Source organism: Salvia hispanica, chromosome 2 (genome assembly GCF_023119035.1).
Source record: "Salvia hispanica cultivar TCC Black 2014 chromosome 2, UniMelb_Shisp_WGS_1.0, whole genome shotgun sequence".
NCBI lineage: Eukaryota > Viridiplantae > Streptophyta > Magnoliopsida > Lamiales > Lamiaceae > Salvia > Salvia hispanica.
The window spans coordinates 36,809,529-36,828,686 of record NC_062966.1 but is presented as its reverse complement, the minus strand read 5'-3'; the positions used below and the strand labels follow the sequence as shown (position 1 = coordinate 36,828,686).

The 19,158-nt window shown below is 37.8% G+C and overlaps 5 protein-coding genes across 5 annotated transcripts in view; all 5 read right to left on the bottom strand.

Moving 5' to 3' along the window:
• LOC125205783 (berberine bridge enzyme-like 8) overlaps nucleotides 1–4,810 on the bottom strand; it is a 6,634-nt gene extending 1,824 nt beyond the window's left edge. Inside the window, exon 1 of the mRNA XM_048104900.1 lies at nucleotides 4,747–4,810. Within this exon, the coding sequence (XP_047960857.1) occupies nucleotides 4,747–4,784 (38 nt within the window). The 5' untranslated portion in view covers nucleotides 4,785–4,810. The remainder of the gene's footprint in view (nucleotides 1–4,746) is intronic.
• Nucleotides 4,811–7,485: 2,675 nt separating this feature from the next.
• LOC125206908 lies at nucleotides 7,486–7,977 on the bottom strand. The gene has a single exon (XM_048106122.1). It carries the CDS (start codon nucleotides 7,975–7,977, stop codon nucleotides 7,486–7,488), a length of 492 nt encoding a protein of 163 aa, XP_047962079.1.
• Nucleotides 7,978–8,384: 407 nt separating this feature from the next.
• Nucleotides 8,385–10,232, bottom strand: LOC125208136 (berberine bridge enzyme-like 18). The gene has a single exon (XM_048107710.1). The coding sequence runs from the start codon at nucleotides 10,210–10,212 to the stop codon at nucleotides 8,623–8,625; it is 1,590 nt and encodes a 529-aa protein (XP_047963667.1). The 5' UTR covers nucleotides 10,213–10,232; the 3' UTR covers nucleotides 8,385–8,622.
• Nucleotides 10,233–11,905: 1,673 nt separating this feature from the next.
• On the bottom strand, nucleotides 11,906–13,682 carry LOC125204926 (cannabidiolic acid synthase-like). The gene has a single exon (XM_048103700.1). The coding sequence runs from the start codon at nucleotides 13,668–13,670 to the stop codon at nucleotides 12,048–12,050; it is 1,623 nt and encodes a 540-aa protein (XP_047959657.1). The 5' UTR covers nucleotides 13,671–13,682; the 3' UTR covers nucleotides 11,906–12,047.
• A 2,972-nt stretch (nucleotides 13,683–16,654) lies between these two features.
• On the bottom strand, nucleotides 16,655–18,412 carry LOC125203232 (berberine bridge enzyme-like 18). Its single transcript, XM_048101543.1, has one exon. The coding sequence runs from the start codon at nucleotides 18,410–18,412 to the stop codon at nucleotides 16,805–16,807; it is 1,608 nt and encodes a 535-aa protein (XP_047957500.1). The 3' UTR covers nucleotides 16,655–16,804.
• Nucleotides 18,413–19,158: the final 746 nt, after the last annotated feature.

The following is a 19,158-nucleotide window of genomic DNA, read 5'->3' as shown; positions in this document are numbered from 1 at the left end:
ATTTTTGGCGTTTATTTGTTTCTAAATTTTATTTTTTTTTTGATTCTGCCTCCCCGACCTCCCCGCAGCCCGAGCTCCGGGAAGAATTAGACGTCCGGAACCTACGTAAAGGTCTCCCGGCGGAAAAGAAGTCCCCAGGGCGGCGGCCACTTCATGTCGCACATGTAGACGCAGTCTAACCGCTGTAACAAGCTTATTCACCGAAAAAGATTCAGCTACACCCCAAGGCTTGGCTGAAGGCTGCAACACGGGAAGGGGAAGGGGGAGAGGAAGCGGAAGAAGCGAGGGAGGCCCGCGAGCACGCCTGGTAGGGGTGAGTTCAGCTACACCCAGCGCGAGGGGAGCGAGAGGCTTTGCGATTCAGCGCTCGCGTGGCTAAAGGGCACGTCGCGCCGCACGTAGGGGCAGGCCTTAAACCCCTCTAGGAAGTCGAATAGCATCTACAAGGTTATGGACTTGGGGAAGCTGTTTACTTGTCGAAGGGGTTCAAGTATTGGAACATCTACGATAAGCTGAAGGATCTCCCCAAATTCCGGACGGGGATGCACAGCGCGCTGCACGGGAAATCGGTGCGCTCGCGACTTAGCGTTTCGGAGAGCGAGGGCAGCGCGATCCCCATCGACTTGAGTGGGGATGGTCCGCACGAGCGCCGGAGGGAGCGAAGAAGGCGAAGGAGAGGGGGAAGGGGAAGGGCACAACGTCGGAAGTCGGTTCGGAACCCCACATCGACTTAGAAAAAGCCACTTATTCGAACAATGTCGCCAATATGTCGCAGATGTACACGCTGTACTTCACCGGCGGCGGGACCCCTGAAGAAAAGGCGGCCCTCTGGAAATGCATCCAAGGCCTGCAGATTAAGAAGGGCCTCGAGCCCGACGCCCCTCCAGCCCCTCCGTCTTAGTTTTTTTTTTTATTTTAAATCTTGGGATAAAATGTGATGCTGATGTGGCACTGATGTGGCAGGAGTTAGGGAGAAATAAGGGAGAAATAAGGGAGTGCCATTGGGAGTGCTCTTAAGTGTTTATTAAGGCTTTGATTTTTGAGGAAATAGCCTGTAATTATAATGGAAATATAGATACCATTTTATATATTGGTAATTGGTTTATGGGCCATAAAAGAGTTATCTAAAAAAACAATCGTTTTTCATAAATAGAAATCTTATATATGCATTTAACAAAACATAAAAAACATAAACAGACTGCCATATCTAGTCATTAGAAGGATAATTATGTAATACATTAATATATCGGAAGGGATCACCTCATATATTACATACTACATTTTCTAATACATCACTAATAACTCGACAAATGGATCTCATTTGTAGAAAGAAAAGATAGTTCCAATATAACTTATATATTTCCTACACAGCGTACACCATCTCTACCTCTCTCCTATATTTAATTGAAATAATTATCTTAACATTTGTTAACAAAAAATATAAATTGAAATAATTATCTTTAACGTTTGTTAATAAAAAATATAATAAGTTAAAATTTACTTTTTCAAAAGATTATACTCCATAAAAGAGTTAAGCTTTTACCTATTCCAGAAAATAAAAATAGGTAAAAAAAAATTCTTTCAAGTATTTTCTTTTTACTTTATTGAAATAATTTGGTTTTTAATATATAAAAAAAATCTATCTTAGGAAAAATTTAATAATTAGAAATTGACTAACTTCGTGATATAAAGCCACATACTTTCCCTCTCCTTTTTCTCACTATTATTTTTTTCCTTTACTTTCTCTAATATTTTTACTCTAACTAATTATATTATCTTTTCTCAATAAAAAAAATATAATAGAGTCAACTAATTTTTTTAATTTTTTTTAACTAATTAAAAATTTACTCTTATTTTTGTGGAAATTATTAATATTTACAGTACTATTTTTTTTATTGAGATAATAGTTATTTAAATCAAGAAGTTGTGTCAAATTCTAGTTAATTATAATCAAAGTCAAACCAAATTATTTCAATAAAATAAAAAAAAAAAAGAAAAATTCACCTTTTTATATTTTTTGAAATACGTAAAGATTTGACTCTTTTTACAATTTTGTTGAAATAAGTAAATTTGACTATTTATATTTTGTTGTTAACAAAAGTTAACATAATTAAATATAGCAGGGAGATAGTTAGGAATAAATTCTGTAAATAATTTTTCTTTCTATAAAATGAGATCCACTTGTCAAGTTATTAGTAGTGTATTAGAAAATGTAGTATGTAATTTATGAGGTAATTCCTTCCGTTAATCTAATCAATCATGATACATTTATTGTAAATGCAAAATACATAAAATATCCAATTTTGAACTCCATATACATGCAATTTTTGTTAATTTATCACTACTCAAATATATTGTAGATACCATATATATTGGTAATTGGTTTATGGGCCATAAAAGAGATCTAAAAAAACAATCATTTTCCATAAATAGAAATCTTATATGCATTTAACAAAACATAAACAACTGCCATAGCTAGCTAGTCATACATCATTATCGCGTGCAAGAATAGAAAATCGAATAAAATTTAAAAAATGCAGAAAATCAAGTAACAACCACAATTTGTTGTCAACAAAAATACAGCATTACTATATACGGCCGAACATTATCTTGGAATTGTTAGGGATAACAATGATCATTTCTGAAAAATTTATATGGACCGGCCATCGTTTTCACCTACAAGACTGTTGAAATTGTTCTTATAATACTTCTTCCACCAAACAAATACGACACTAACAATATTTTTTAATTAGATACAGGTTTAGATATTACTAACCTCATATACATATTAAAAAAGTGAAACACATAAGAAGTGTGTGAATACTTTATTTTCTTAAATAGAACATAGTCAATTAATCTACCCTAATCAATAATGCCTTGCTAGCTAGGGTCGATATTTTATTGCTATGTAAATAGGTATCTTAACACCATTATTAAACATCGAAAATTACCCTCCAAAAACTAGTCAATCCTTCATTACAATCTGTAATGAACTCAAATTGCATATGGAATTAAATGTATTGAGCCCGAAACGAACATGCTATACGAAGCCCGGCCCGTTCCGTTTATTAAAACATTGGCCATAGTGATAGCCTTAAATCTCACACGTAAGAACATATCTTTAGCAAGAAAATAAAATAAAATTACAATCACAATTACTACTTGTCAACATGAAATAGGCGACCATTTCTCTTAGACTTGTTAGGGATAATGCTCTGCTCGTTTCTGAAGAAATTACGCGGATCCGCCATCGTTTTCACCTTAACAAGACGATCGAAATTGTCCTTGAAATATTTCTTCCCCCAAACACTCGCTTGCGCGTAGCTCGTCTCCCCAACAACGTTGTTGACCCCGAGGTCGAGATCTCTGTAGTTGAGATACGAAGACCTCGGGTTACTCGCTACATAAGGGGTCAAGTAGTCGTAAAGCCTCCTCGACCAGCTTATGTAGCTGTCCGAACCCGAATTCTCGTCTTCTCCCCAAGAGATATAGTGACTGAATGAGTAGAGGTTTCCAGCTCTGTGCGGAAAAGGAGTGGCGGATTCCGAAATCTCCGCCATTTTCCCGCCGTATGGAATCAAGATGATGTATCCCTTCCCCACCGGCTCCGCTTCTTTCAAATATCTCCACACGCCTTCGAAGCCGGATTCCGGGACGGGTGTCTGGACGTAGTTCGATTTCATTTTGTGGTATTCCACAGTGGCGACTTGGCTTCTGTTTAGCAGAACTTCCGGCGGCGTGTTGACGGGGTAACCGGCGAAGCTGACGGCGGCTTGGATCCATCTCGTCTCCACGCAGTCTTCTCTCGCTAGCCCGAGCTCCGGGAATTGCTCTTGCATCAGGGAAATTAGCCTGTCGGCGCCGCCGAGGAATAGGGAAAAGAAGGAGGCGACGACGGTGGTGTTCACCCTGTTTGCGGTGACCCCGATGAACAAATCCCGGTCCGCCACTGGCGCCACGTATTGCCAGCGGTGGAGGATTTGAGTCGCGTTCTGTTCCAGAGTCCACCTTTTTCTGAAGATAGTGACTGTTTCTGGAACATCCACCAGCTGTACCTTCCAGGCGACGACCACGCCGAAAGAGGCGGCCCCGCCGCCTCTGATGGCCCAGAACAGATCCTCGCCCATTGACTTCTTGTCGAGGATTCTGCCGTCAGCGTTGACTATTCTTGCATCGATGACGTTATCTCCTGCGAGGCCGTATTTCCTCATCAGTTGGCCGTAGCCTCCTCCGCTGATGTGCCCACCGACTCCTACGGACGAGCAAAGGCCAGAGGGAAACCCGAGAACCGGGCTTTTCTCTGCGATCCTGTAGTATAAAGAACCGAGTGTCGCGCCACCGCCCACCCATGCGGTTTTGTTCTCGACGTCGACGGTTATTTCGCTGAGATTGATCAAATCAATGATCACGAACGGGACTTGTGACACGTAAGATAATCCTTCATAGTCGTGGCCCCCACTTCGGGTTCTGATCTCTAGTCCGCTCTGTTTAGCGCAGAATATGAGAGGCGGGATTTGGGACTCGTGGTCCGGGGTTATAATCACTTGCGGTTTAGGTGTGGTTGGTGTTGAGAATCTAAGGTTTTTGATGGATGATTGTAGGATTGTAATGAAAGATGAGTTGGTTTGGGTGTAAACAAGGTTGGAAATTGAGGAGTAGTTGTGGAATTCGTGTTTGAGGCATTTTAGAAAATCATTATGTTTATCGGCAAAAGTTGTCGATGAGCACAACAATATGACAACAAATGTTACAATAGTAAGAGAATAGGTAGATTGAGTTTTCATTGTTTTTAGTTTGATTTGTGGGTGATGTTGAGCTTGTAGTTTTATAGATAGAACATGCATAAATTGGCCTAAAAGTTTTGATTTAAAAATAGACACCTAGCGTGTAAGAAACATGTAAAAGAATGATTCAATTTTAGTTGCTGTCATGATGAATAGTCAGCCTTTTAGCGCAACTCTACTCTCTAATTGATAATTAAATAACCACGTTTATATAAGATATTGAAGATTAATAATACTACCTCAGTCTTAATTAAATTAATCGAAAATTTTTGGACACACAAGCTTAGAATACTGAATGGATTAAATAAAAATAAAATAGATAGGAGATAAAAAAAAATAGATAAGAGAAAATGAAATAGGTGATGGAACAAAATAAGAGTGATTAAATATATTGTTTTTTATTGAATAAGAGAAATGATTCAATTTTATATTTTGGCAAGTTGTATCTTGGACATATAAGTTGACCACTAAATGTTAGGCATGAATTGTGTGATTAAATACCACATCAAAGGAATACTAATGACCAGTAATAAATTAAAATATTAGTGAGAAATAGGAAAGCAATTAGAACATGAAAAATACTCTCTATTCTAAAAAAAATGTAGTAGCAGTACTTATTTATCTTAATAAAATGTCACATTTCTGTTTTGAAAAACGTTACTGATTTAATTGGATGCTGCTAATTTTGTTTTTGTGTTTTGGATACATTTGACTGGTTGGTTTGGTTTGAGGCTTTGAGATTTTTTTTGGTTATAAAAAATTGTCAATACATTTTGTCTATTTACTTGCTACATTATACAAAATCTTGAGTTTACTCACGTAAATGCTTTTTTAAATAAAAAAACGAGAATTTTAACAATTGAACTAAACACGGAAAATTTGGATTGTCAGACAATAAGAAGAGAACCAAAATGATTGAAGAAACCGATACTCATTAATATAGGATAAAATAAAATTATGCTCACATAAGAATGTCAATAGCAACTTATATATTTTTTTAAAAATCTCTCTAATAAGTTGAAACAATTCTATCATAATAATATTATAATTACTTTTTCTTTATTATCTTTTATACTTTTTTAATTGTGCATTAAAACTCGTGTTAGTTCAAAAGTGTTCTATTTTTATAGTAAGAGAGAGTTAATTATTCCTTCCATTTTATAAAAATATGTTCAATTTCCATTTTCGTCGGTCCAATAAAAATATGTGCATTTTCGTTTGTGAAAAGTTATCCCAATTTATTACCCTTATACATCAAGTTATTTATAACTTATACCATCATTAAAACACTAATAATAATACGGTCTCATTATCCAGTAATACAACTTTAACTGTTATTTTCTTTCTCTCTCACTTTATCAATTGTGTCTTAATTCACGTGCCATATTATATGCTCGTATTTTTATGGGACGGGGGGAATATGTTTTAACTAACCATATTAATTTCGATAAATATCTTTATCGCTCGGCTAAAATAAAGAAATTTTTACATCTAATACCCATTAATTTATTCCCACAATGATATAAGTCAATCACAGTTTAAATGTAAAATGAAGTTCTAGGAAATAATCTTGCAACTCTGTTGAGAGAAGAAAAGTCGATTTAAATTGCAAATTTGCGATAAGACTACGCTGTTCAACTTAAGAAATATGAACTATATATATCCATTAGTGGTAGTATTAATTAGTTTGCTTGTTACTTCTCCATAACTTATAAATTTCGTCGCGACTAATTCAAGGTAGCGATTGGAGTGAGAGTCTCTATGTACAAACTAGTATTTTATAATCGTTGAATAGTTGGTTATATTGTTTATAATAAAAAAATCAACTGTAATTCATATAGACATGATCTTTGTATAGTTTTAAATTTGTAAATAAAATACTGGAAATTTGGATCTATAACTAAAATATAAAATCAATAGGATAATGAATGTGATGGTTCAACAATAAAAAAAAATGCCAAGGGCAGTGTCGTAATTTCATGTAAGTTAGTTGCGATAGCTAAGTTTTGACCGTTGAGGTTCGCGCTCATTCGTTGCGCCACATCACCTTGGTCAAATAAGCTTATTTCCCAATGATTTATCATTTAAAAGATCTCCTATAAATAAGAGATCTAAACTCTATAGATTACAAAAGATATGCTAAATTAAACAATAATAAGAAGATATGTTTGAGATCTTGCAATCTTGTTGGTCAAGATATGGTGTGATACGACGAGGCCCGTATATCACATTTCTATTTTGTAAAACATTAGTCATTTAGTTGGATGTTGCTAATTTTCTTTTTTGGATTCATTTTGCTTATTGTGAACTTTTTCCTTACTCGCTATTAATTAATTGGTCTGAGGGTTTGAGCTTTTTTCTATTATAAAAAATTGCCAACACACCTATTTACATTTCATCTATTTACTTACTACATTTAACAAAATCTTGACTAATTAATTGGTCTGAGGAGTATTACTTAAGTAAGACTTTTTCTTGAAAAAAAGAATAAATTTTTAGCAAGAAATGAACTGAACACGAAAATTTGGATCGTCAGACAAGAAATAGAAAACCAAAATGAACGAAGATACCTATGGCCAGTGGCGGATCCAGGATTGAAAAACGGAGAGGGCGTAGTAAAATAATAAAATAATAAAATAATAAAATATTAAATATAATACTTCAATATGTTTTTTTTAGCAAAATGAAAGTCTAATACAATTCAAGTAGCTCTAGCATCTATTAACCGAGACAATCGATTTCTACGGATATCCATATCTTGAAAATGTTTCAAGATTCTTTCATTAGAAACACTAGCAAAGATGGATCTTTCATTGTATTCTTCTAAACTGTCATTCAACCACTCATCTCCCATCCTATTATGCAAGTCAGTCTTGACAAATTTCATTGCTGAAAATACTCTTTCAACAGATGCAGTCACTACGGGTAAGATCAATACCAACTCAATCAGACGATAAACCAACGAAAAAACTTTATCTTTCTTGGTTTCAACAATCTTCTGAGATAGGCTAGCCAAATCTTCAATAGCATTCAATCGTGCATCTCTTCTCACAACATCAACAAAAGTTTCAAGTTGTTTAAACAATTCAATATGTTGAGTCAATGTGAAGTCCTTTGGGTAAAGAATAGCAAGATGAACAAGCTTATCAATATTAAAAGCAGCGAAATCATTTTTTGGATCGAGGCATGTCATACAACTTAGCAAGTCTGTGGATGTTATTTCAATTGAGCTTGGGGCGATAAATGTTATTTTTTTCGGTCAGCGAGGCGACATCGGAGGCAACAGAGGGGGCGGATATGGAAAATATACATCCGGGATAATGGAAAATTAGTCGCATGGTGGGGGCGACCGCCCCAACCTGCCCCCACCTGGATCCGCCACTGCCTATGGCTATAATCATAATATGATAAAAATAAAATTTTGCCCAAATAAGATTGTCATACATAGAAAGTCAAAATTGCACTCCAAAAACCAGTCACTAAAAAAATATCCGTACTAGGCTTCTTTGGTAGCAATTGGCGGAAGCCGGAAAGCTCTGCTCGTTTGGGAAGAAATCATTTGGTTCGACCATGGTTTTCACTTGAACAAGACGATAGAAATAAACGAAGATTCAATTAACCATTCAATAATTTTGCGTGTGAAAGTAGTACATTTTTTTTAGGTGTGCTTGAAAATTCAAAATAGTAGTAGTACTACTATATAACTATCGTATGTCAACCAACTTATTACTACAATATAATAAAAGAAATAATGACGTACACAATATCAATAACACTATAAAACAAAACAATGGGATACTACAATGCATTACCAAAAACACTAACTCCCTTTCTTAATTCACTTGAAATACAGGGCGGGAATGCTCTGTTCGTTTCTGAAGAAATTTTCCGGATCAACTTCAGTTTTCACACGAACAAGACGATCGAAATTGCCCTTGAAATATTTCTTACCCCAAACGCTCGCTTGTGCATAACCGGTCTTTCCATTAGGGTTATTGACTCCGATGTCGAGATCTCTGTAGTTGAGGTATGCAGCCCTCGGAGACCTCGAAACATACGGAGCCATGTAACTGTAGTACCTTCTGCTCCAACTCATGTACCTCTCCGCCACATCGCCGTCGTCCCAATACACCGTGCTAGCAAGAATGTACAAATTACCTTTCCTATGAGGAAATGGAGTCTCGGATTCGGATATTTCTGACATTCTTCCGCCGTACGGAATCATGAACACGAGGCCCTCACTCGCTTCTGGTTCCAATAACAATCTCACGATGCCTTCTATCCCGAACACAGGGATCGGTTTTTGTACGAAATCCGATTTTGTTTTGAAGTGTCTGACGTTGTTCTGTGTTCTGTTGAGCAGAGCTCGGAGCGGATCCTGATTATCGGGTGATGATCCGGTGATCTGTGCGAAGAATAGCGCGGATTCAATCCAGCTTACCTCAGAGCAGTCTTCTCTTACCAGACCTAATTCAGGGAAGTTTTCTTGCATCATTGGAAGTAATCTCTCGACGCCGCCGAGGAAGAGAGAGAAAAATGTAGCTTGAACCGTCGAATTCAATGGGTATAAGTAGAGTCCAATCCCCAAATCCCGGTTAATTAGAGGAGCCACGTTTTGCCAGCGGTGGAACAGTTGAGTAGCGTTCTGTTCCAGTGTCCTGTCCACTGTGAATACAGTTACTTTTTCTGGAACATCCACTAGTTGTACTTTCCAGGAAATGATTACGCCGAAGTTGGCGCCTCCGCCGCCTCTGATGGCCCAGAACAGATCCTCGCCCATTGATTTTCTGTCAAGGATTCTGCCGTTTGCGTCGATTATTCTCGCATCGATGACATGATCCGCGGCGATCCCGAATTTTCTGACCATCATGCCGTAGCCGCCGCCGCTGAATTGGCCGCCGACGCCGACAGTCGGGCATAGGCCGGCCGGGAATCCGAGGACCGGGCATTTTTCTGCAATCCTGTAGTACAAGGTTCCGATTGTTGCGCCGGATTCGACCCACGCGGTTTTTTCCTCGGCGTTGACCGTGACTTCGCTGAAATTGATCAAATCGATGACCGCGAACGGGACTTGGGATACGTAAGATAGTCCCTCATAGTCGTGGCCCCCGCTTCGGATTCTGATTTCCAGACCACTTTGTCTGGCGCAGGATATGATAGGTGGGATTTGGGATTCGTGTTGCGGGGTTATGATCACGTGTGGTTTAGGAGTTGACTCAGAAGCGAATCTCCTATTTTGGATGGAGGATTGAAGGACGGAAGTGTACGATGTGTTGTTTGTCGTGTAGACAACGTTGGAAATGGAGGAATTTCGGGTCTCGAGAGAGAGACATTGGAGAAAATCGTCGCGCTCATTGGCATAAGCTGCCAACGAGCACGTCGATATGATAATAAATATGAATGATAGAGAGATGGTAAGAGATTTCATGATGTATGATAATTTTTTGAGAATAAGATTTTGTGTTTTATAGAAATATTGCATGGATTGGTGTGATATTTATAGGGTTTTTTCAATGCATGGTAATGACGCAAGCAATAATTAAGTAATGAACGATGCTTGAATTTCGCTGCAGCCGTTTCATTTTGAATTTTTATAATATGCCGACTTTTCCAATTGAAGTTCTTTGACGAGAAAAATAAAAGCTACATTCTACCTTCTTTAGTTAAATACCTTTATCGCTCGGCTAAAATAATGAAATTCATGTATCTAATTATATTAGTTTATTGACTTTGTTCTCGCAATTAAATAAGTCAAATGTCAATCACAGTAGATTTTCAATGAAGTTGGAGGAAATTATCTTGCAACTCTGGTAAGAGAAGAAAAGTCGGATTTACATTGCAATAAGACTAGACTGCACTTTTCAATTTTACAAAAATGAACTATCTATTAGTATAATATATTCCCTCCGTCCCAGATAATTCGACTCAGTATTCTATTTCGGGTCGTCCCACATAATTTGCCCCACTTCACTTTTTCCATTTTTTATAGTGGACCTCATATTCCACTAACTCATTCTTACTCACATTTTATTTTAAAACTAATACTTTAAAAGTAGGACTCACATCCCACTAACTTTTTCAACTCACTTTCCATTAGATTTCTTAAAATCCGTGCCAGGTCAAAGTGTCTCAAATTATCTGGGACGGAGGGAGTAATTTGTTCGCTTCTTGTAAATTTCATCGCGACTAATTAGTTTGCTTCTATATACAAACTAATATTTTATAATCGTTGAATTAGTTGGTTGTGTTATTTATAAAAAAAATCTAAATGTAATTCATACAGACATAATCTTTGTATGATTTTAAAATTAAATAAAATAGTATAATTTTATTAAACAAATAGGTATGTACAATATTAATCAAAATATAGGATTAATAATAATGAGCTTGGGCTGGGCTTCTGACGAGTTTGAGCCTAGGCAAAGGACTAATTGAATGATGAGTCCGGCCCAAACCGTTTCATTTTTGGCCTATACAAAGGGCAGTATCGTACTTTCATGTAAGTTAGTTGTGCTAGAAAAGTTTAGACGCTCCGTCCCATTAAATACTCATTCCGTCCTAACGTTTGCTTTTCGACGCATAATTTTATGTAGTGTTATTTTGTTAGTTAAAGAAGAGAGAGTAAAGTAAGAGAGAGGGAAAAGTAGAGATAAAGTTATTTCTATTTTAAGAAATGTTTTATTTTTAAAGGGACAACACAAAAAGGAAAACGTTTCATTTCTAGTGGGACAGAGGGAGTATGCAACATTTGCTTTTTGACACGAGATTTTATTTAGTGTTGTTTTGTGAGTTAATGAAAAGAGAGTAAAGCAAGAGAGAAGAAAAAATAAAGAGAGTATTGTTTTCATTTTTAGAAATGTTTCATTTTTAATGAGACAAACCAAAAAGAAAAACGTTTTATTTCTAATCGGGACATTTTATTTTAGTCCCCAGTGGGCTAATCCACACTGCAATTTGGGCCTATCAACTTAACCCACGCATTACTTTTTCAATATATATCCATAATCCCACCATTTTTGAAATAATTATTTCGGTATCATAGTCCAAGTCCAATTGATTTGCTCCCTTTATATTTTTTTTTTCTCAAGAGGGCTAGCTGCTCTCCAAAGCAAACAAACACATAACAAAATATGAATCTTTTATTTAGATTTTTTCCTATTTCAAAATGTTTTCATATCCAGTCAACTTAGCATAAAAAAGTGTCTATTGGTAGACACCGAACATACAAACATGAACACAAAATTATGTAACAAATCAAGCAAATCAAATCGAACACACGCCCTTGTCGCTCGACCACGAGTGAATGGGCGGAATGCTTTGCTCGAATCTGAAGAAATTCTCGGGATCAACCATAGTCTTCACCAGAACAAGACGATCAAAATTGTTCTTATAATACCTCTTCCCCCAAACGCTCGCCTGTGCATAGCTCGTCCTCCCCACAACGTTATTGACTCCAAAGTCGAGATCTCTGTAGTTGACATACGCAGACCTCGGATTGCTCGAAACATAAGGAGTCATGTAATCATAATACCTCTTCACCCAATCAACATACCTCTGCGCATTCTCGTTATCTTGCCAATACACAATAGTCTCCACTTTAAACAAGTTCCCCGCCCTGTGCGGGAACGGAAGCGCCGACTCCGAAATCTCCGCCGTCCTCCCGCCGTGCGGGATGAAGGCGATCAGCCCCGCCACCGCCTCCGGCGCGAACAGAAGATTCAACAACCCCCTGACCCCTTCCTCCGGAAGAGGTTTCTCTACAAAATCCGACTTCATTTTCAAAAATCTCAAATTCGGATCCTTCCTGATCAGCAAATCCGCCGGGGTTTGGAGATCCAACGGCAACGCGGAGGTGAATCGCCCGAAGCTGACCACGGAATCGATCCAGCTCATCTCCGCGCAGTCTTCTCTCACCAATCCCAGCTCAGGGAACGTTTCTTGGACGAGCGCGACTAATCTGTCGGCTCGTCCAAGGAAAAGCGAAAAGAAGTTCGCCGAAACCGTCGAACCGATCCTGTTCAACAAGATCCCGACGAAAAGATCTTTGTCGGTGTAGGGCGCGACAGACTGCCACTTCTGGACAAGTTCTGTCGCGTTCTGCTCCAAAGTCTTGCTGACTTGGAAAACAGTGACAGTTTCTGGAACATCCACCAGCAGCACCTTCCATGCAACAATAACGCCAAAACTGGCGCCTCCGCCGCCTCTGATCGCCCAGAACAGATCCTCGCCCATTGATTCCCTGTCCAGAATTTTCCCTCTGGCGTCGACTATTCTTGCGTCGATGATGTTATCCGCCGCCATGCCGTATTTCCGGACCATCGTGCCGTCGCCGCCGCCGCTGAAGTGGCCGCCGGAGCCGACGGTGGGGCAGAATCCGGCCGGGAAGCCGAGGAGCAAGCTCTTCTGAGAGATGTGGTAGTACAGCGCGCCGAGGGTGGCGCCGGCGCCGAGCCAAGCGGTTTTCGCCTCGGCGTCGACGCTTACTTCGCCGAGATTGAACAAATCGATGACCACGAACGGGACCTGAGAGCGGTAGGATAAGCCCTCCATGTCATGGCCGCCGCTTCGGGTTCGGATTTCGAGGCCGGTTTGCTTGGCGCAGCGTATGATTGGTGGGATTTGGGATTCGTGGTCCGGGGCTATGATCACGTGCGGCTTGGGAGTAGATTCTGTGGTGAATCTTAGATTCCAGATGGCGGCTTGGAGGATGGAAGTGTAGGAGGAGTTGGCTTTGGTGTAGACAAGGTGGGAAATCGGGGCGTGGTTGTCGGGATATTCCGACAAACATTCGAGGAAATGGTCGTGGCCATCGGCGGTGGCGGCCGGTGAGAAGGTGGAGATGAAGAAGATGATGAGAGTGAGAGTGGAGAAGGAAGGAATCTTCATGGTTGAGGGAGATTCTATTTCTACTTGTGTTTTAAGATTAAGTTAAATGTGTTCGATTTATAATGTTTAATGAGTAATGGTGAATGGGATTTTTCGTCGCCATCGTCTCTATTGGCGGCACTTCTTTGATTTTAAAAAAATAAAATATAATGTGAGTTCCTTCCTTTCTTGAAAAATACATTTGATGTTGATTTATGAACTTTTTCTTGGAAGCTGGAAAATTAGTGTCTAATCTCAGTTGTTTAATGTTAGATGCAGGGTTTAGTAAAAAGAAATAAGATGAATAAATCTCAAGTCGTTTCTTTGGAGACTTTGATTAACATTAGAAAACATTAAGATATTATACTAGTACTACTTATGTTGATTAGATGCCGGATTTAATGAGTAATTAATAAGATGGGTTACCTTTCCTCTATATTTTTAAAATACTATTATCAATTTGTCGAAGTTATACAGTAACTAATTAAGTATCGTGACATCCTTTCAAATTGGGTGGCTCATTAGTTTTTTATTTTCAATTGTTAAACGTTTTTGAACTAGCTATAAGACAATAGATGTTCAACATATTCAACAAAGGTCAATTATTTCATCTAGTGTACGCTTTTCTGGTCTTTCTTGGTAGCTTATTAAGTCCAACTCGAAACACATGTATGTGATAGAGACTACAAAATGAAAGACCACTTTGGTAGTATAATTAATTAAAATTTAAATTCGAACTCATATTTTAATAATACTCTGCATATAGTTAGAAGTGGTTTGCAAGATTTTATCCAGGAATTAAAAATGTAGTGTGTTTGATTAAAGTTAACTGTTTTATAAAACTGTTAATAAAGTAATGCAGTGAATATTAAAAATGAGAAATCGATCTTAATAATAATGCTTGAATATCATAATTTCAACCGTGGCAACTGGCATGCATATACATAATTATCACCTTATCTGATTAAACTTGTACTACCTAAATGATTACAGGTAACTGAGTTTGTGCAAATGACAACTCCTCTTAAAGTGACACCGTAACGCCATCTATATAGCAATATTATAAACGTTACACAGCAATATTACAAACACTACACAACAATCTATAGATTGCTGTATAGTGTGTCGGATATTGCTGGACAAGAAAAATTGTTGTATAAGGTGCAACATATTGCCGGCCGTCTTTTTTGGCGGTCTTTTTTTTTGCCACATGGAAGCTTATTATTCGTCTATGTGTATAAATGATTTGCTAGAAATGATGGTATAGTGTTATTTTAAGGGATGGTGGCATCCTAACATGGCCCAAGGTAACTGTTTATAAAGTAATGCAGTGATTTTGATGATTATGGTCACTTTTTAACTAGTTATAGTCAAAGATTCGTCTCCTTGTCAAATATGATGGTTTATTTAAGTTTGTTGAATATTATACATCACAGTCATGATTCGTGGTTTTATTTTAACTTTCATAGTTGGCACTATTGACATTTTATCTTTCGTTGAATTCATTATTCTCACTCTTGTTGAATGAAGTTTTCTGTTTTAACTTTTAGCCTTCTTTCTTAATCATAAGAAAACGTTTAAAGGGAGCAAGTTTTCTTACTACTAACATTATATAATATCTCAAAGTGATAAATAACATAAAAATAGAAACACGGATATCTAAGAACGTAACATCTTATAAAAAAAGATTATCCCATTATAAAAACGGATATGTCAAGTTCATAAAAACGGATATGTCAAGTTCGAGATGAATGGCGCTAGATTAGTCTCTTTTTTCTAGCTCCCAATAAAACTCGAATAACTATTGTAATTTTAAAAAAGTGATCTCGGTTGTGCTTGTTTTATTTTGGATTTGAGCTAGCTAGGGAATTTGTACTTTGCCTGATTAGATACTCTCTCCGTTCCTTGTTAATAGAGACATTTTCTTTCGGTACGGAGTTTAAGAATAATGTGTTAAAAGGACGATGAAAAAAGTAAGAGAGAATAAAGTAAGAGAGACGACGAGAGAATAAAATAAAAGGGAAAATCATTTTTTGCCAAAACTAGAAATGACTCTATTGATTTAGAATTTCTCAAAATACTAAAATGACTCTATTAACATTGGGGGAAGAGAGAATTAAGCTTTGGAAATATAAGGGACAACCATATAATAGTTTTTTAAAATTAAATAGTAGTACTAAGTTATGAGCCCAAAATATGTAATGTTTCAGCCCAGTTAAAAGCCCAACCAATTCAAATGTAGAAGACCGCCATGTTTATGGCGTGTGGGCTGATGAGGGTAAATAGTTAGTTGGGTTGAAGAGGAGAATTGGTTGGGCTAATAATTAATGATTAGGCTTGGATTTTAATTTGAGCCCATTAATGATTTGTTAATAAACCCCAAAGTTATAATCTTATTCTCGCAATATATCCTATTCAAGTTAATTAAATTAATGTTATTATTGGTACAAATAATAAATACTAGTATAATAAAGGCTAATCTCGGAAGTCAGATATTTATAAAAATAAAAAATATAAAAAAGTCTCATTTCACATAATTTCACTCACATTTAATTATAAAATTAATATAAAAAAGTAAAACTTATACTTCCTCCGTCCACGAATAGGAGTCCCGTTTTTCCATTTTGGTCCGTCCACGAATAGTGGTCTCGGTTCATAATTACTATAAATGATAACGAGACCCCACATTCTACTAACTCATTCTCTCCACATATCATTTAAAACTAATATATACAAGTGGGACCCCTATTCCACTAACTTTCTTCCACTCACTTTTCTATACATTTCTTACAACCCGTGCCGAATAGAAATGAGAGTCATATTCATAGACGGAGGGAGTATTTAGCATTTAGCTAACTTTTTCCACTTATTTTCCTTTGCATTTCTTAACATTTGTAAGAATGAGACTTTATATTGTAAACAAAGGATGTATAAAGAAAAGGAAATTCAAATATATGCAACCATAAAAATACAGCACTTACACAAATAAATCAATTTATCAGGCATCAAAAAAATTAAACAATTTCTTAGAATAACAATGCTTTGAACAACAAATACAATTACTATTACTCCTAGAAACTTAACGTAAGAGACTAATCAGAAAGCCTTATTCAGAGACGTAACACAACACAAGTTCACTTTCATCAGAATATATCTTAGTTCCCTTTCTTAGTCCACTTCGCCTGCAACGGCGGAATGCTCTGTTCATTCTTGAAGAAATTGGTCGGATCAACAACTGTCTTCACCCGAACAAGACGATCGAAATTATCCTTGTAATACGGCTTCCCCCAAATGCTAGCTCGTGCATAACTTGTCTTCCCATTAGAACTATTCACTCCTATATCGAGATCTCTGTAGTTGAAATACGCTTCCCTTGGGGAGTTCGAGACGTAAGGAGTCATGTACTCATAATATCTCCGGCTCCAACTTATGTAACGATCCGCATCCGCAGCCTCAGAGTTTTGCCAGTAAGTCAGGCCAGCAAGTTTGTAGAGCGCACCAGCTCTGTGAGGAAATGGAGTCTCTGATTCTGATATTTCATCCATTCTTCCACCATATGGCACCATGTAATAGTTAGTCTCGTCGGCTTCTGGTTCACGTAGCATGCTCACCATCTCTTCGATCACGTTCAACGGAAGGGGCGTCCGAACATAATCCGACTTGGCTTTGAGCTGTCTGAGACCGGGCTGAGTCCGGTTGAGCAGAGCATCTAGTTGATCTATCGGCATTTGGTTGCTAAATAAGGTGGATTCGATCCAACTCATTTCCGTGCAGTCTTCTCTCACTAACCCTAACTCTGGGAAGATTTCTTGCATGTATGAAACTAATGCGTCAGCGCCGCCCTGGTACACTGAGAAGAAGTTAACCAGGACGGTCGTGTTCACCCTGAGTACGATGACTCCAACGAACAAATCTTTGTCGGCTTGAGGCGCCACGTATTGCCAGCGGTGCCACAGTTCAGCGCCGTTCTGTTCTTCCACGTTCCTCGTGATTGAGAAAACAGCGACTGTTTCTGGAACATCCACCAGCTGTACCTTCCAGGCAGTGATCACGCCAAAACTGGCACCTCCACCGCCTCTGATGGCCCAGAAAAGATCCTCTCCCATTGATTTCCTATCGAGGATTCTGCCATTAGCGTCGATTATTCTGGCATCAATAACATTATCTCCCGCGAGGCCGTATTTTCTCAGCATTGCACCGTAGCCTCCTCCGCTAAAGTGGCCACCGACGCCAACAGTAGTGCAAATAGCCCCGGGAAACCCTAAAGTGGAGCTCTTTTCTGCAATCTTGTAGTACACAATACCGGTGGTTGCGCCCGCTTCAATCCACGCAGTTTTCTCCTCCACGTCGACCGTGACTTCGCTGAGATTGATCAAATCAACGATCACAAACGGGACTTGTGAGACATAAGACAATCCCTCCATGTCATGGCCGCCACTTCGAGTTCTGATTTCCAAACCAGTTTTTCTAGCACAACGTACCACAGGCGGGATTTGGGATTCGTGCTCTGGGGTAATGATCACTTGCGGTTTGGGAGTAGATTCGGACGCGAATCTAAGGTTTCGGATGGAGAACTGTAGGATGGAAGTGTAAGATGAGTTTGCAGGAGTGTAAACATCATCTGAAATGGATGAGTAATTCTTGAATTGATAGTTGAGACATTGAAGGAATTTGTCTTGCCTATCAGCAGAAACTGTGAGAGTGATTGACAAAATGAGAAGAAGAAAGAATGAGAGATGAGTTGAGATTGAAGGATTTTTCATGGTTTATGATTTCGATGAGAAGATGAATTAAACTTTGTGTTTGTATGTTGTTTGAGAGGCATGCATGGCTCCCTATTTATAAGGTACTTCCCTTTGAATAAATCTATTATATTAATTTTCAAAGTCTACTGTCTTAATTTTCCTGCAAATGTTTGATTTTTTTTAATATGCCATTCTCACATATATATACCTTATCTTCTAGGTCTGCTTAAATAGATAAATTAAACTGAATGGTGTGCAAATTCAAGTTGATGATTTTTTCTAGGTCTCCTTAATCGGATTAACTTACTTCGCCCAAATACCAAGTCATTTTATTGGTAAATATGAAGATTCTACAATAATTTTGACATTCAATGTAGAAAATTAAAATGTACTTCAGAGACGGTCAATGATTTTGATAAATTAGTCACGACTTTCCGACAAGGGAATAAGTCAATTACATTTTGAGAGGTGAAAGTCGTGTAAAATTGTATTTAAACCACTTTCATTTTTATACTTGATGCAGAAACACTGCCATTCATATAAATTAGAATGACTTGGACAATTATACAAATTAAGAAATATCAGCTGCTTGGAATTGGTCCGATTATGTAGATCTAGAATCAAATATTTAACAATTGAACTTCTTCATTCAGTTCACATAATAAATAGGATCATTTCAAATCTTAATGTCCTTACTAGAACATGGGAGCCTTATAAATAGGGTTCATGCATGCCTCTCAAAAAACACAAACACAAACTCATTT

Coding starts and splice junctions, on each gene's coding strand:
- LOC125206908 (XM_048106122.1), bottom strand. CDS start 7,977: ATGACATGCCTCGATCCAAAAAATGATTTCGCTGCTTTTAATATTGAT.
- LOC125208136 (XM_048107710.1), bottom strand. CDS start 10,212: ATGAAATCTCTTACCATCTCTCTATCATTCATATTTATTATCATATCG.
- LOC125204926 (XM_048103700.1), bottom strand. CDS start 13,670: ATGAAGATTCCTTCCTTCTCCACTCTCACTCTCATCATCTTCTTCATC.
- LOC125203232 (XM_048101543.1), bottom strand. CDS start 18,412: ATGAAAAATCCTTCAATCTCAACTCATCTCTCATTCTTTCTTCTTCTC.